At 40.5% G+C, this 17,864-nt stretch overlaps 1 protein-coding gene across 4 annotated transcripts in view; it reads left to right on the forward strand.

Annotated features, from left to right (window-relative positions):
• SENP6 (SUMO specific peptidase 6) overlaps positions 1-17,864 on the forward strand; it is a 77,792-nt gene that overhangs the window by 42,832 nt on the left and 17,096 nt on the right. For 3 of the 4 annotated variants that reach the window (XM_064164230.1, XM_064164231.1, XM_064164232.1), the window contains 9 exons: positions 339-478; positions 3,277-3,679; positions 4,488-4,714; positions 7,168-7,338; positions 8,164-8,206; positions 11,428-11,607; positions 14,985-15,211; positions 16,104-16,210; positions 16,931-17,047. In XM_064164230.1, the coding sequence (XP_064020300.1) occupies positions 339-478; positions 3,277-3,679; positions 4,488-4,714; positions 7,168-7,338; positions 8,164-8,206; positions 11,428-11,607; positions 14,985-15,211; positions 16,104-16,210; positions 16,931-17,047 (1,615 nt within the window). Of the gene's footprint in view, positions 1-338; positions 479-3,276; positions 3,680-4,487; positions 4,715-7,167; positions 7,339-8,163; positions 8,207-11,427; positions 11,608-14,984; positions 15,212-16,103; positions 16,211-16,930; positions 17,052-17,864 lie in introns of those variants that run through there. The other variant, XM_064164233.1, reaches the window with a different exon arrangement.

Genomic DNA, 17,864 nt, shown 5'->3' on the forward strand with positions numbered 1-17,864 from the left:
TCCTCCTCCAAAAGTACTGAGTTATAACTTGTCCCTGAGAGACACTGAAATAGTATTGGTTAAAAAAATAGTATTGATATTTCACTGAATATATCTGGCTGGAAGAGACCTCAAAGATCATCCAGTCTAACCTTCAACCCAATACTGAAGGATCAACTTTTCAAAGTAATTTTGGCTGCTTTTTTCTTTTTCATATAACAAATCATGAAACACTCGAAGCAGTGTTGTTTGTTGCTGTTCAAAAAGGTGTGTATGGGAAGAAATGACTTGATCACAATTCTGGCAGCATATGAGTGGATGTTTCTTGTTAATGTGTTTGCCTTTTTTTTCCCTCCTAGACAGTATAATGGAAAACACAGAAGAGTCAGAATCAGAATCCGAATCTGAAATTAAGAGAAAGGTGCAACAGAAACGTCACTCCAATTCCTATCAGACTGACTTGACTTCTGCTACAAAAAAGTGCTTAACACAGCTGAAGGTGAGTTAGATGTTTAAAACCATGGAAGCTGCTGGGCAAAAGTGGATGCATCAATTTGAATATCTGTTTTTAATGTATTGACCCTCGTCCTGTCTTGGACTTCACTGAGCAGAGCGTGGCAGGTGGAGGTTGATCTCTTCTCCCAGGCAACCAGCAACAGAACAAGGGGACACAGTCTCAAGTTGTGCCAGGGGAGGTCTAGGCTGGATGTTAGGAGGAAGTTGTTGTCATTGAGAGTGATTGGCATTGGAATGGGCTGCCCAGGGAGGTGGTGGAGTCACTGTCCCTGGAGGTGTTGAAGAAAAGCCTGGATGAGGCATTTAGCGCCATGGTCTAGTTGACTGGATAGGGCTGGGTACTAGATTGGACTGGATGATCTTGGAGGTCTCTTCCAACCTGATTGATTCTATGATTCTGTGATTATTTGCACTCAGCCTGTATGACTGTATAAACATGAATGAGATCACCCCTCAGTCTTCTGCAAGCTGAAGAGCCCCAGCTCCATCAGGCTCTCTTCATGAGAGTCATAGCACTGTAGAGTGGCTTGAGTTGGAAGGGACCTCAGAGATCATCTACTCCAATCTCCCTGCCGTGGACAGGGACACCACTGAACTAGAACTGGCTGGTAGAGGCCTCATCCAGCCTGGCCTTGGTTGAATGAGGAGGCATCCACAACCTCTCTGGGCAGCGTATTCCAGAGTCCCACCGCCCTCTTGCTGAAGAACTTCTCCCTAAGTTCCAGTTGAAGAAGCAAGGTGTACTTCCCATATTCCTCCCTATCCCAAAGCCATGGTACTAACTTCTTGAAGTACTTCCTCCATAGTACCCATGTGAAAGTGAGGGCTGGAACTGCATGTAGAAGCATCAGCAGGTCGATATCCTTGAACAGATTGCATATAGCTGAGCACATTGCTAAAACAAACTGTTCCTTCTCTTGCCGATAACAAAGCAGCAGACTCAATTATGTTGTTCCAGGGGCATGATTTCATTTCCAAAGCCATCAGACAGATTGCCCTTGTAAATACTACTTAATAATTACATCTGGTGCATTTTCCCATGTGTATCTCAGAAATCTGTAAAGTCAAGAACACCAGCCAGATGGGAATGGAAAACAGTAACTTCTACCACAGGCACTCAGCTCTTGTCTGAGAAAAAATGCCAAGCTGTAAGCTTAAAAAGGCCAAAAACCTTTTATATTTTTCACAAGGTGTATTGTGAGAGTTCAAAAAAGTGTGTGCTTGCAGCCCAGGAGGCCAGTTGCATCCTGGGCAGCATCCAAAGGTGGGTTGCCAGCAGGTCCAGAGAGGTCATTCTGCCACTTAACTGCGGAGGTGAGACCTCGCCTGGAGTACTGTATCCAGGTCTGGAGCCTTCAATATGGTGAGTACATGGACCTGATGGAGTGGATCCAGAGGAGAACTAAGAAAATGATCAGGGTGTTGGAGCATGTCTGCTACAACCACAGATTGAGAGGCTGGGGTTGTGCAGCCTGCAGGAGGAAGATCCATGGAGACCTAATAATGACCTTCCAGTACCTGAAGGAGGCTTAGAAGAGGGATGAAGAGAGACTGCTTACAAAGGCCTGTAGTGACAGGCAGTGGCTTCAAACTAGAGAAGAATAGTTTTGGATTGGATGTTAGGAACAAGTTCTTTACTATGTGGGTGGTGGAACACTGGAACAGGTTGCCCAAGGAGGTGGTTGAGGCCCCTTCCCTGGAGGTAATCTAGGTGTGGCTCAACGGGGCTCTGGGCAACGTGATCTTGGTAGGGATGTGCCTGATGCAGTCAGGACTAGATGGTCTTAAAAGATCCCTTCCAACCCAGATCATTCTATGATCCAATACTAAGACAGAAGTTCCTGACTATCCACTTGACCAGAAGACACCTCCAGAACTGAAATTTCATGGCTATTACTGCCTCTGGAGCACTGAGCTCAAATGTTATAGCTCACTCTGCTATGAACTACTTAAACTAGTGAATATCTGCATCCTACCAAAAAACTTTTGGAACCTATTTCCAAAACATAGCTATGAAAAATAGCACACCTCTCCCTTCCAGCCTTGCACACTTTTCCAATGAAGAGGGCTTCCTCAGGTCTGGCATTGACCTTTTTTTTTTTAATGCAAATGTAAACATAAAAGTTCTACGAGGAGACTAAACAAAGTTACACTTGCTGCAATGAAACAGATGCAAAAGTCCCAGTGTATAAAATGTATCAGACCTCTTTAACTCCTGAGTGGTGGCATAAGTCAGCAAGTGACACGACAACCAGGTTGTGCCTCAGTGCCCAGTTAGAGGATGTGTCTTTTACAAAGATCACAGAATCACAAAACATTCAGGTTAGAAAAGACCCTCAGGATCACCAAGTCCAAACAACAACCCTACTCTAGGTTTAGGGTTCACCCCTAAATCATATCCCCAAGCAGCACATTCAAACAACCTTGAAATCATCCAGTGTTGGTGACTCCACCACCTTCCTGGGCAGCCCATTCTGATGCCTGACCACTCTTGCCATGAAAAATTTTCTCCTAGTTTGGGGATCTCCTTTACTTGAAGTTCTGTTTTCTTTTCTGAGGTACTGGGCTCTAGATCAATGTGTTTCCTTCTCCCCTTCTCCCCAGTTTTGGTTTGATTTGCAGTTTGTTCTTTCTTTGTTTTTATTTTTTAGGAGGGATTTTTCTGCATGCCTAATAGAGTGTTTGCAATCTTCATTCTGAGGAGAAACTAAATGCAAGATTTGGAAGTGTTTGTACCTGTGCAGTTAATGATTTTGTGTCTGTGTTTCCCTTCCTCTCTAGCTTTTGGAACAAATAGATTATTCTCCTGACTGCCCAAACTGCGGACGGGCAAATGAAAACCAGACCAAATGCCGACATTGTGAAAGTCTTTCACTGAAGGATTTACAGAGAGTCTCCAGACAAACTATGACATTAAGTGAATCTATGGGACCTTTATCACGTTCTTCAATACATCAGAATTCCACAGGGCTAAAATCTTCAGGTACAGGGTTCAACACAAAGAAGTTTCATAGTTCTGCTGTCGGGAAAGGCCCGACGGATATTCTGCTAAGCAATGAAGTTGTGGGACATTCTATGTTGAGACCAAATGGAAAAGTTGGTCTTATAACTGGGACAAAAAGTCCTAAAATGACAGGAAACTTAAGACAGAGGAGTACAAGACCATCTGAACTAAACGATCCAAGTAAGTACCTTTTAATGACTGTAGCCATAAACTGGAACCTCAGAAGTGTTGTATAATGAAGGAATTGTCCTTGCAGATTCACATTACTGATTTTACATGAGATATTTGGACAGATATATTTTTGGGGAAGAGGGACAGACCTTTTTTATAGCTGCCCTTTTTACACTGACAAAAGTAAGCAGTGGGGAAACCAAACATTATTGAATTAGTTTTTATTTCAAAGACTCACATTTTGCAATTTGTAACCAAAACATTTGTAGCAAGATTCTATTGTTTAATCCTCCAATGGAGACAGTCTTTGATTTTTGGTTTTTTCCTCCTTTTTTCCTTCTCAGCTATGCATTTATTTAAGTATCATAATTTGTGAAATGTTGATTTTTGTGCTTTCTCTGACTGAACTGAATTTATAAGCAGGATGAAACTGTAATTTGACACGTTATGTTTCTAGCTCCCTGCTCTAGTTTATTAGACCACAATGTCTTACTGATTTGAACAATTGCAGTCATAATTTCTCTTGTCAGTTGTTCTGAAATTGTGCTTTTGACTTTTTTGACTGAACCAAGAAATGTATGGCTTCACTTCTGTGTCTAGAGGTGAAGGATACCTGTTTCTTGTATAGTCAGTTGGGAGATATTAAAGGCGAGGGAGAGAGAGCACCTGTGAGCAGATTCCAAATAAGCTTTAATAAAGACATAATATGATAAATGTGGACTTTTTTTTGACACTGCAGGACAATTAGCTGTTGTTTGAAAATAAATTTCTGTTCCAGAAAAATGTAGTGGTTGAGAATTTATTCTTTTCTATTTAGTTGTTTTGTCTAGTGATGATGATGAGGAGGACAGTGGCAGCACTAGGAGAATGGAAAGCATTTCACCTCGTCCTGCAGATTCAGCCCGCTCCTCCCCAGCTCCTTCTACAGGAAAGGTGGAAGCAGCATTAAAGGAAAACAGTTGTGGAATAGAAAGAATAGGTAGTATAACAACAGATACAGAAGTTGCAGTCACACTACCAAGAAAAGCAAGAATGAAGGACCAGGTACTTTTTAATGCTTTATTTAAAGAAAACAAAACTCAAATAATAAATGGAAAATGTAAAGGCTTGTTTGTGTTGTCAGAAATTGACTATATTTGATTACTTCTCTTACTCAGCAGCTCATTGAGTAGTATCTCTGCTTACTTAGTACTGGAAACGTGATAAAATATGTTCATTATGTTTTTACAAGTGTTTGTAATGATTTAAATTATACTTTTAACATAGATGCTTCTGTGTTGAGTGTATAGTCTTTGAGACTGGGTATCTCTGTGAAACTCAAGGGCCTGCTTGGTTTGCAGAAGGATGTCAGTACTAGCTGTTGACTGGTGAAACTTTGGATATCTGAAGTTAAACCTGAAAAGAGAAACTGGAAACTGTAATGACCCTTTAAAATACTTTGGCAACTCTCCAAATTGAAAGCATTTAATTATTTGGTTTTGGTTTTGAGTACCAGTGCAAGAAGTGGACAAAGACAAATAAATGCATCCTGAGCACGGTCCTTAAATGCTGTCAAAAGGGACAGCGTTCACAGGGTATTAAGATCTTAACCATCTCAATAGTGACCCACTAAGAAAAACTTCACTGTGGCAACTGATGTTGAATTAATAAAGCTGATTAAAAGCTACTCTTGAGTCACTTGCCCATATTCACTGTTGGGAGTTTGGTTCAGCAAGAGTGACTAGATATCCACCTGCAGTCTCAAATCTTTGGTGTCTTCTGAAGTTAGAGCAATAAAGTAATGATGCCAAAGCCTCATGCTATGTTGAGATTGAGAAACTAACCTTCTAGTGCTGTGATTGATGAACTTACAGGTGTTTATAAAGTGGTTGTATATTTAGATGCCACTACCAATATAAAGTTGCAAACCTCTAACCTACAACAAAGCTGGGGTGGGGCTAAAAGCTTGGGCAATGAATAGTTTTGAATTTCAGTGATTCTGGCATTCTTTTTTAGGTGAATTGGAAGTGTTACTTTGTGAATGCACTCTCCCACATATTTTCCTCTGCATATTTATTCACTAGTCTTTAAGAACCAATTACAACACTGAAAATTAACTGCATATTTTAAACAAAAGTTTTTTTAAAAGCTTGCTTTATTTTTTGTTGTTTTTTTTTTTTTTTTAAGTGAAATTTAACCCAAACTTAGCATTGATTCAAGGAAGGTGTCACAGTGCTGTTGCTAAATGGGTAGAGCAAGATTTGTTCATTTGTTTGATGCTTTTGTTGGGTTTTTTTCCTCTCAGAATATTCATTAATCCTTTATTGAGGAAGCTAGTTGAATATAGCACCACATGTTTTACTGTTGGTCCATGAGTTTTGAGCTTTTAATGATCTCTAGCTAGCCCATTAGACAAAAAGGAGATCTCTTCAACAAGAATCCTGGGAAAACATCTTAATTGCAGGGATTTAGGGTCTCTGCCTTCTCCACTGTATTGAAATGAAACATCCAAAAGTGCATTTTGAATTATGACCAAGATAGGCTAATGATAATGGACTTCAAAGTGATTGGTGAGATTAAGTGTTAATAGAAATATTAAATCCCTTAAAATGTTTTTTCCCTGTGAGAGTTTGTATTTTGTAACTCTGAAAAGACTGTGTATTAAGGGACAGCTTTATGAAGCACTATAAATAGCAAACAAAAGGGTAGGCTACAGAAAATCCTTCAACCAAGTAGAACACTATGAGCAATTAAAACCCCCAATTAATCTGAGTGCTATCAGGCAGCTTGCTTTTAGTTTTAATAGGTGGTTGTGAGATTGTCCTTTGGTAAATAGGAGACTTCATTGAGATTAAGCCTTCTGTCAGCATCTAGAGACTTTCTTGCAAACTCCATGTGGCCTCCTTTCAGTATTTAGTGTTCTGACCTTGGACTTTATTCTTAAAACATCTTAATCATTCTTTGTAGTTGCTTTAAAGAATTTTGGTTAGGCTTGTTTTATATCTCTTGAAGATTCTCCTCCTGATAGCGTAGTGATGTGGCAATTACTTAAGTGTTTTCAGTCACCAAAGGCTTGGACTGATAAAATCTGAAATGAAAAATAAACTCACCAAGATTGTGGTGCTTTTACAGCTTTAGTATTTGATACAAATGAACAATTGAAATACACTAAAAATCACCTTGCTTTGCCATGCTGCACTGAGTTTCACAGAGACAAAAAGCAGATAAGTTTTGGTGATTTGGAAATGTTAAGATGGCTACACTTACATCAGCTTGTGTTTTCTTCCAGTTTTTTGGTGGTTTTTTTTTGTTTTTTTTTTTTTCTTGAATCTAGCAAAATTAACATCTTCAAATGTTCCCAAAAGCCCTGTAGGGAATTTCTATGTGTTGTGTTTAGTCGAGGTGAACGCTATAGAAAGTGATCCTATTAACTAACAGAAAACCAGGCAGAAATGTAGTTGTTAAAATCTAACAAGCTTATTTTAGCAGTAAATCTCAGTGAGACTTTATTTTTTCAGTTTGGAAACGTTGTGTCTAACACTCCAATAAAGCGTCGTAAGGTTCTCTGTCAAGAGATTGTAGCTGAGGCTGTACCTCTCAGTTACCAAACCCCCTGTGAAAGCGTCATCCTCAACTGCCGCAGCATACGGATAGGAACCCTGCGAAGGATGGTAGTGGAACCTGTGATTGTAAGTAAACCTAGTGCTTGACAAGTCTTATTTTTTTGATTATGCCTCTTGCTTACTTTCATACTCAATATTTTTGCACCTGTCTGTGGGCAGTAAGTTTGCCTCTAATTTCAGAGGCTGAGTTTCCCAAAGAGTCTCCAAGTGCTGTCACACGTTAATACTTACAATGTAGTTCCGGTGTTCAATACAATCGTCCTGCCTGCCAAACAAACTCCTCTTTACATTTATGCTACAGCATAAATACTCTCCAAAACCTGCATATTGATAGGTGAGAGGAAGAAGGAGGAATGCAGATGAAGAATTTTGTTTCTATAGAACAAATATTGTTGAGATTTGTTGTTAACTCTTTAAGTTACATGTAGACAAGGAGAGGCTGAATGTTAGTTGCATGGAGTAAGCCACAAAATGCTGCTTCTGATGGGGCTAACCACCCAAATAGCAAAGAGGTGTTAATTGTCCTTCTCACTTGCCTGCAAATGCCTCTTGTTAGAGTTACTTAAGTGCTGATAGATGACGTTCTTATTTGTAGATTTTTGTTTGGTTATTGTGTTCCCTATAATTTATGGTGTACTTGAGAGTTATTTTAAGCCTCTTTGGAAGCAGAGTACTCAGAAAGATGTTAAGTTTCAGCAGTCAATATGATGAAGAGACACTGGCTAGTAAAGAATATTCTTGCTCCTTTGAGTTATGCTTAAAATAGACACTTTATTAAAGATTTTGTTACTTAAGGTCTTAATTGAAATATGTTTACTGACACTAAAGAGGCATTTAGTCAGTTTTAGTTTAAGACAACGTGAAATCTTACTGTTGTGTTCCCTTCCACAGTTTTGCCTGGATTATATCAAAATACGCCTAGAAAGCCAAGAGGGTGAGTACATCTTCCATGCATTTTGAATGAAGCAACTTTGCCAAAGGACTTAACAAGGGAATCATAATGGAATGTCAATTCTGGGTTTTGTTTGGATGTAATATGTTATACCTCTTAGTCAAGAGGTAAAATAATTCAGAGTATAAATTTGATCTGAATCTCCTGGTTAATAAAAAAACAAAATGATTTTGCATTATCTTAGAGGTCTTTTTCAACCTCAGTGATTCTATGATCTCTGCATGTTACTTAGAGAAAGATAATTCCCAGCAGGAATTATCAGTTTGTGGTGTGCATGCAGCAAGATTGTTAGTTCTCTCCCTTCATTGTAGTTGAAGAGCTGTAGATATTCTGGTAGTGGTTGACAAAGGTTGTCTTGAAGATGATTAACAAAGGAAAGGACAAGAGCAGCCTCCTGTAAAACATTTTACTGATTTAACACTTTATCAGTCCATCTTTTTCAGATGCCTAAGAGCAGGTCATGCAGATGTCTTAGACCTCTTCCCTTCCTATAGCTCAGATGTGAAATGTTTTCTTCTCTAGCTTGCAGGTTTTCTACTTCATGTTACTGAAGTAAATACAATGACATAGTTTAGGAAGGGGCAAGCTCACAACTGTTGCTCTGTTTCCTTTGTTCTCTTTGAAAGATTGGATCAGATGATCCTTAAGATCCCTTCCAACTTGGCATTCACAGAATCACAGAATGGGTTGGGTTGGAAGGGACTTCACAGGTCATCTGATTCCAGTCCTCCTGCCATGGGCAGGGACACCTTGCCTTGAACACCTCCAGGGAGGAGACATCTATAACCTCCCTGGGCAGCCTGTTACAATGTCTCACCATCCACACTGTAAATATTTCCTTCTTAACATCCAGTCTAAATCTATCCTCTTCAAGCTTCATTCCATTCTTTCTCATGCTGTCATAGCAAGCCCTTGTGAAAAGTAATTTCCCAGCTTTTTTGTAGGCCCCTTCAGGCATTCTGTGATTCCTTTATGGGCTTTTGCTTTGGCTTGTAAAGAAGCCCTGTCTCCTTTTGTTAATGTTAATTTTCCATGGAGATGCAGCCCTGGCAGATTCTGCCTTTCCTTCATATGTGCAAGGGAACTATTTCTGTTTTATGATCTGCAAAAAGGTGCCTCACAACATGTAAAGATGAGCGTAGCCTTTGCTGTCTCAAGTGTTTAAATTCCTGTTGCAGCTAAAAGATAGATAGAAGCTGCCAATCTTCATGCATTCCATGTATTTTAGATAATCCAAACCACTAAAAAGCTAGTTCAAAGCTGTAGAAAATGCCTGTCAGATTTTAGTCAAAACAGCTGCGTGGTAAAATCATTTCCATGGGACTTGATCCCCCAGTAGCATAGAAATGGAAACCGTTAAATGCTGTGTTTGCTGGAACATTTAGCACTTTCCAGTTTTTGAGTTTGCATCTGGAGGGAGATTAATCTATTCCCAGTGAGCTCCATTTCTGCAGTGCTCTGTGTCTGTTTGCCCAGTCTGCAAGCAGCTGGCTTCTCGTTCTGGCAAGCATAGGGATGTGATTTCAGTTGCCAACCAGAGGGGAGGATGTGGAGGGTGGCTGCTGGACGCTGACTGCTGGGTACCAAGAGAGAGAGGTCAGGGTGGAGGAAATATTCCTCCAGTGATACTGAGAACCACGAATACTACTAAGTTAGAAAATTATCATACAATGATAGGGGTTGGAAAAGCATCTCAAGTCCAACCCCTCTTGCCACTTGAGCTAGAAATATGGGGGTGGGGAAGTGAGTTCAACTTACAATTTTGCAAGCTAATACTGGCATGGTTTTAATTCACAAAGCTATTTAGCCTTGCAGCAAACTTGATTGCCTGCATGTTCACACTGTTGGCTACACAGTTTCACAGCCAAAGGCATAACTGTACCCTCACTAGTACTAACTTCTGCACATGAAAAACTCATCCACCAAAACCACGCTCAAGCTAAACTCTAATTTTTGCATAAGTAAAAGCAACATCACAAGGGTTTAACTTATCAAAGAATCACAGGGATTGGAAAGGCCCTCTAGAGATCGAGTCCAATACCCCTGCCAAAGCAGGATCACCTAGGGCAGGCCACACAGGAATGCATCCAGGTGGATTTTGAAAGCCTTCCAGAGAAGGAGATGCTACAGCCTCTCTGGGCAGCCTCTTCCACTGCTCCATCACCTTCACAGTAAAGTTTTTTTCCCTCATGTTAAGGTGGAGCTTCCTTTGTTCCAGTCTGTGTCCATTGCCCCTTGTCTTGTCACTGGGCACATGAAAAAGAGACTGTCACCACCTTCTTGACACCCACCTTGCAGACAGTAATATCTCACAAACTTATTGCATTGAATTGCATTTGTTAGAAGGACTTTCTGCTGTCCAGTCTTTGTTTTGTCCCCTATTTAAGCAGACAGTTTTTGAGAGGGAGGCTGCTGCTAACTGAAGCCTGAAGTGACTACCAGTAAGCATTTTTCTCATCTAGGAATATTTAGTGGCATTGAAATTTTAAGTCTCTTCACCAAGTTTGAAGAAATTTGACTTGATATGTTTTCCCTCCCATTTTACTAATGAATTTAAATCTGTAAAACACTCAAGACTGGATCAGGAGCAGCAGATGCAATGTTAAAAACTGACCACGTTGCTGCCATTTTTGTTTCACAGTAGATTGAGAGCAGGACTTTATTTCCCTTGGGCAGACAGGTCATTTCTCTGCATGTGTTTATTCTCATCTTCATTTTCAGGTTATTTTTCATAAGGGAACTTGTTAATCTAGAGACAAAGTTTTGCAAATGCTCTGTGAAATGTCACAGCAGTAGTTGCAAATGTAAATCACTGGAAATAGATTTGGGTTGGTTTTGATGTTTATGGAGATTTTTCATTTGTTGGTTTGGGTTTTTTGTTTGAGTTTTTGTTGGTTGGTTGGTTTGGGGAGGGTTTGGGGGAATTTGTTTGTTGGGTTGATTTGCTTGTTTTTCTTGTGCATTAAAAGTTGGATTAAAGTTAGTGAGAAGAAAACAGTTAATTTCTGATTACCTCCTGACAGGTGATGGGGGAGTTGAATTCATCTTTAAAGAAATTAATGGGCATCACTTCCTAGATGTGTGCTAATTTCAAACTTTCCTAAACTGTAAAGGAAGTTAATGAGGACATACTGATTTCTTGTTAAAATCAAGAAGGGTTGTGGAAAGGAAGCCTACATAATACTGTCCTTGTTTCCTCCTAGACTCAGAAAGTGATGTTCGGGAGATCAACCTGAAAACTTCAGAGCTTACCAAATGTGAATGGTGTAGTGTCAGGAAGTTGCCAGTAGTTTTCCTACAAACAATACCATCAACCTGTAGTAGCCTGAGAGAACAACTGAAAATGAGTAAAGATAACGTCTGGTACGAATGTAAAGGAGACAGTAAGTAAAACAATTTTCATCTGCTATTCACTTCTAAATGGGGTTTGAATGGTTTGGATCATGACTGAGTGCACTGAAGACCAAACCTGCCATTGCTGGCTGTGTAGTGTTTTTGCAGACATGATCAGGCCTTGAGCAACCTGTTCCAGTGGGAGGTGCCTATGGCAGGGAATTGGAATTGGGTGATCCTTGAGGTCCCTTCCAACCTAAACCATTCTGTGATCACCAACCGATGCTGATGAGGAGAAGAATTCAGAACAGCTTAGCAAAGCTGTAGTCTGCTGTTTGTCCAGACCACACATGTAGTCAGTGTAGCTCCTTTCACTTACATTTGTGCTGAATGAAAGCCAGTTGACTTGTTCAGCTTTTGTGTCCAAGTCTACACTTATATGACAGCTTTGGATACACTTCTGCTTTCTGTGCCCTTCTGCCCACAGGCCTTCAGTAGAAACTCTAGTGTGGCCTTTTTCCCATATGATTGTGGTGCTGTTGTGATGTAGACAAATGCCTGCTTAGAAAAGAAGTGAATTGTCTTCATGTGTCATAAAATTTAAATGAATTTCAGCACAGCTTACTTTGAGATTCCAGCATCTTGATATGCACACTGTATTTTAAATGAGCAGAGAATCCTTTTTCCCTTAAACAGACTTTTCTGTAGGTTAAATGTTGTAGAGGCATGATGCATTCAGATGGAGAAAGAATGCTTTCAACAGTCTCAGAACTGTGTTCTTCCAGTGTGTAACATTCTTATAATATCCACCTCCTGTAAGGAGTGTTTGTGGTACTAATTGGGGAGTGTGTGAGGGAGCTAGAGGCAATCTTGGGAGCAGGTGTTAGATCCCAGGTGAGCGCAGGTGTTTACAAGTGAAAAAAGGAAAAGCCTCCTGAGCTGTCTGGGTAAGAAATCCTCTTTCTGTGTCTCTCAGCCTATCTCTCCCTAGCTTTTCCCTCTGAGGCTGTGGAGCTGAGCTAGTTTTACACCCAACTGCTTTACTGTGCTTGATGCCTCTGAGTACTTTGTGTTAACAAAGTTGCCTTTTGCTGTGTGAGCAGTGAAATTACTTTAAGCCTGAATCTCCATGGCTGTGTAAACAGTAGTTTGTAGGTGCCCAGTTCTCACATAGGAGCACCCCAAATCCAGTTATCTGTGTGTGGTGAATTGGGAAATGTGCTGTTGAGGAACTACTTTTTCACAACAGTCAGCATGACAAGTTAAGAATAACCAAAATGAAATGTCTGTATGTGTGTGAAACTCTTCTTCCAGAAGAACAGGTCCCTGCAGCTCAGAGTCAGTCAGTTACATGAGCCTGGGATTGGTAGCCTGAATCTTGTTCCCCTGCTTCTTTATTTTTCAGATGATGTGAGTTGGTGTTATTTGTGCCATAACTGATTGATCCAACTCATGCTCTCCAACCTGGTGAAACTAAGCCACTGTATCAAAAGAAATACAGGATTTATTAGGGCTAGAACAGCAATCATGAGAGGTTGCCTGACAATGCTTGGTTCACAGAGTGTTTGCCAGGGACACAGAGATTTTTTGTTTGTGTCACAGGACTTAAAGTAGTTCTTTGTTCTTCTGGATGGTGAGATGCCTTTACCTGTATCAGTAAATGAAGATTTTGATTACTGTGGCATTTGAAATTCCTTTCCTCCTTCAGATACATTTTTTTTTTTAGAAAAGAAAACTGATTGTGAATGGATCTGAGATCCTTGAGAAATTCCTGTTCCTATGGTAACAGAAATCTGATAGGAGAAAAAAATTGTTTCTTTTGTGGCATTGCCATCACAGGTTTCTGTACTTACATGCCCAACAACCCTTGCCTAGAATCAGTAAGAGTGGTTAGAACTTTGTGCTGTTAATACATGAGACACAGTTTATATCCACTTCAAAAGAAAAAATCACCATGCTTATTTTGTGTTAAAATCTCAAACCAGTTGTCTCAGAAATGTGTTTCCCCTCCCCTTAATAGCCTGTTCAGTTTAGTTTCTAAGCAGTGGTATGCATTCTGCATCCTACTTGATGGCTACCCCGAGTTAAAGTGGAATTTGTTTTTCAACCCCTCATTGTTTCTGAGAATTTCTCTTGTCTGAAAGCTGACATGTAGATGTCACTGCTGCAAATATCCCTGTCAAAGTGATTCTTGCAGATTGTTTTAACTGATAGACTGAAGAGCCCTAGGCTTACTTGCTGTGGTGACTTCAGTATGTACCATTTACAAAGGGCAGTGATGTTTTATAGGAGAGCCTTCTAGGATCAGGACAGATGGTGAATCTACCTGATGAGTATGGGTCTTATATTCTGCTGCTTGTTTAATTCAGTGTCTGCTATCTTGAGGCTCTTTTTTACTTCCCCTTTTTCTATCACATCACTTTGAAAGAAGGAGAAAACCAGACTGAAATCTTCTGTAATGAAATCCTGTGTAGATTTTGAAGGAGTTAGGCAGATGGAAACCCTTTTCATAATAAACATGGAGACCACAAAAGGCCATCTACATTCTTGATGCAGATTTAAATTTCTAAGGAATTTCCACAGATGAGTGTATCTTTGTTGATTCTTGTGGGTCCTGCTCTAGACTTGTTTGTGTTTACCTCAGAGAAATGAGAGCATTGTCTCTATCCCCATGTAGAGAGGAAATTACATTGGACACATCATTTCTGGCGTTGTGTTGAAGCAACAGGGTAGGCACCTTCCCTGTGGGGCCAGGCTGGAAGAGCTGGGGCTGGAGGAGAGGAGGCTCCAGGCAGACCTTATAGTGACCTTCCAGAAGAGGGGGCCTTTAAGAAATCTAGGAAAGGACTTTTTGCAAGGGCTTGTAGTGATAGAATGACAGGGAAAGAACTGAAGCTTGAGGGTAGATTTAGACTGGAGATTAGAAAGAAATTCTTTACAGTGAGGGTGGTGAAGCACTGGAATAGGTTGCCCAGAAAGGTCATGGATGCGTCTTTCCTGGAGATGTTAAAGGCCACCAGGTTAGAGGAGGCCTTGAGCAACCTGGTGTAGTGAAAGGTGTCCCTACCCATGACAGGAGAGGTGGAACTTTCCTTGAAGGTCCCTTACAATCCAAACCATCCTGTGAATCTATGAACTGTAAGAAAAAGTATTGATTGTAGTCAATAAGCAGAGGAGCTGTCATTTCAAAATGCATTTTGGCTTTGCATTCAGTGTCTTGAAAAAACTTAGAAGGTGTAATAATTAATAGTTCTGGAGGCAGGAATTGAATGCAGCCTTCTGCAAGTACCTTCAGTCTACCTGCAGACATCTGCTACTGCTTGTGTGCATCGTCAGCAGCATGTACAGGTGTTGGCTTGTGGTTCTGAAATCTTTGTGCTGGTGTCATTTCATTTCTAACTGAAGCATTTCCTCTGCTCTGTTGTAGGTCAAGAAGAACAGTACATCATTTTGATTTTTGAAACTGGTCTTGATCCTGCTGCAAACTCAATATTTGAAAAGATAATTGCAGACATTGGTATAAGAAATAACATTTCTGACTTCTTTGTGAAAATCCCCTTTGAAGAAGCCAACGGCAGACTTGTTGCTTTTACTAAGTGCATGGAAGACAATTCCAAAGGAAGTCCATCACACAGAGAAAACAAAATTAAAAATGTAATTGCATTTTTTGTTTGGAACAGAATTAAAGAAAAGCAAAACAGAAAAAAAGCTGAGGAGGGACTTTTTAGGTTATCGGGGAGTGACAGGACTAGGAGGAATGGAGCAAAGCTGGAGGTGGGGAGATTCAGACTGGAGGTGAGGAGGAAGCTCTTCACCATGAGAGTGCTGAGAGCCTGGAATATGTTGCCCAGGGAGGTGGTTGGGTCCCCATCCCTGGAGGTGTTTAAGGCCAGGCTGGATGAGGGCCGTGAGCAGCCTGATGTAGGGTAGGGTGTCCCTGCCTATGACAGGAGGGTTGGAACTAGATGATCCTTGTGGTCCCTTCCAACCCTCACTGAGTCTGTGATTCTATGAATGATGTTATTTGGGGTTACAAATATACTGAAGACAGTGTGCTAGTCACTAGTCCAAAGAGGAATTCAACTCTCATAGGAGGGTTTCAGACTGGTTCATGATGGATTATAAGACAGGCAAGTAGTTTGTGCAGTCACACACGTGTTTCATTTGATTGTAAGCTTGTACAGTGGTCCACAAGTAAAGATATGAAGGGACAAGAAATTTGTGCTATTAATTCAACAACATAATTGTTTCCAAATGAATCTACTGCTAAATTGATATAATATTTCAATCCAGAAGTTAAGTTGCAGTGTTGTAGTAAAATGAATTGATGCTTTCCTTTAAACAAAACTGCCTCTTAATATATGGGAATATTTTGTGGCTCTGTAGGAAGTGAGTACAGACCTAAGTGTAATAAATGAATTAGGAAAGGTGCAAAAAACCAACTTGAATTCCTTGTCAATGGGTATTACACTTCATGAAGCTCTATTACCTCTTTTGGCATATTTGGGCACAGTCTGCTTATTAATATTGACTTTGTTCTTGTAAGGTTGCTCCTGAGTCCAAAGTGCAGCAGCGAAGTAAACAGCTGCCGTATTTCGACGATGATGAAGAAATTGGAGAACCACATACAGTGTTTATTGGGCCTATAGAAAAGTAAGATGTTAATCTTTTCCCTCTAATCATTGTCTGAGGGTCTTTTTGGGGGTGTAGCTCACCAAAAGCTGGTGGTGTGCTCAGGCAGCCCAGAAGGCAAACTATAGCTGGCTGCGTTGAGAAGAATGTGGTTGGCAGGTCCAGTGAAGTGATTCTGCCCCCTTTACTCTGCTCCGGTGAGACCCTGCCTTGAATGCTGTGTCCAGCTCTGCTGTCCCCATCGTGAGAAGGACATTGGAGCGAGACCAGAGGAGGGCCACAAAGATGACCCAAGGCCTAGATATCAACTCTGCTGTGGTGATAGACAGAGAGAGCTGTTCAGCCTGGAGAAGGCTCCTAGGGTGACTTTACAGCTGCCTTCCAATACATCAAGGAAGGCTACAGGAGGGCTGGAGAGGGACTTTTCATTAAAGTGTCTGGCAGCAGAACAAGAAGGAATGTTTTGAAGCTGAGGGAGAGTAGGTTTAGACTGGATGTTAGGAAGAAGTCCTTCAATACAAGTGTGGTGAGACACTGCAACAGGGAGGTTGTGGATGCCTTCTCCCTGGAGGTGTTCAAGGCCAGGTTGGATGAGGCCTTGAGCAACTAGGTGTAGTTGGGTGGTGTCTCTGCCCATGGTGGGAAGGTTGGAGTAGATGATCTCTGAAGTCCCTTCCAACCTAAGCCATTCTGTGATGTCTGGAATGCCACATGAATTATGGACTGTATTTTTCTTTTCAGGTTGATAGTTTATCCACCTCCTCCAGCAAAAGGTGGTATTTCTGTGACCAACGAAGACCTCCATTGTCTAAATGAAGGAGAATTTTTAAATGATGTTATTATTGATTTTTATTTAAAGTAAGTTTGATATCACATCAGTCTTTAGGTATCTTATACTTTGAAAAGTCCCAACGTTAAAAATGCACAGGTCAGTTGGTAACATTTGGTTTCCAACTATGTATAGCTCCAATTTTAAAAGGTGTTTAGTGTTTTTGGAAGAAATTTTAGTTCCTGTCCTGCTTGACAGTGACTTTGCTCTTCCTTTGTTCTTTGCATGTTCTTAGCAGCTGAAGAGAAATTGTTACAGCAAAGGGAAAAAAGAGTATTTTTAAGTTCAGGGTTTTTTTATCCCTGAGTATTTTTGTTCTCTGGAATGTAATTTGTTGTGATTAATGTAATAGATAAATCAATTTTTTTTGGTGTTACTGATGCTACAAATGTTAGAAATGGATGAAATTGTTCTGAGCTGCTCTGTTTATGTTGCACATAAGGTGCTTGTGTCTAATTTTCAGTCTCACTAAATGTAGAGATGAAAAGAAAATTAGTGCATCACTCTGGCAATGGTTGAAGAATCAGTGGCTCAGTTACAAACCAGGGGCCTTTTCCTGGGTAGGTTGCATGTAGCAAACTCATCAAATGTTTATTTTTCTGCCACGATCTAAAAATAAATGCAGGAGCAGGAGAACAGCTTCTTGATTGAGCAGGGTGCTTCATACCTTGAAATATTGGCACAGATACTGCATAGTGAGTTGCTCTGTTTTAGTCAGTTCTAATATTCTTACAGCTGTTTTCTGAGAGACTGCCACAGTTTGGAGGGGAAGTAGCGCAGCTGGCAATCAATCCTTTTTACTCTGGTGATGAATCTTTTACCTCTGTGAATTTCTCAAACTCCTCT

This window comes from Pogoniulus pusillus, chromosome 25 (assembly GCF_015220805.1).
Source record: "Pogoniulus pusillus isolate bPogPus1 chromosome 25, bPogPus1.pri, whole genome shotgun sequence".
In the NCBI taxonomy this organism is placed as follows: domain Eukaryota; kingdom Metazoa; phylum Chordata; class Aves; order Piciformes; family Lybiidae; genus Pogoniulus; species Pogoniulus pusillus.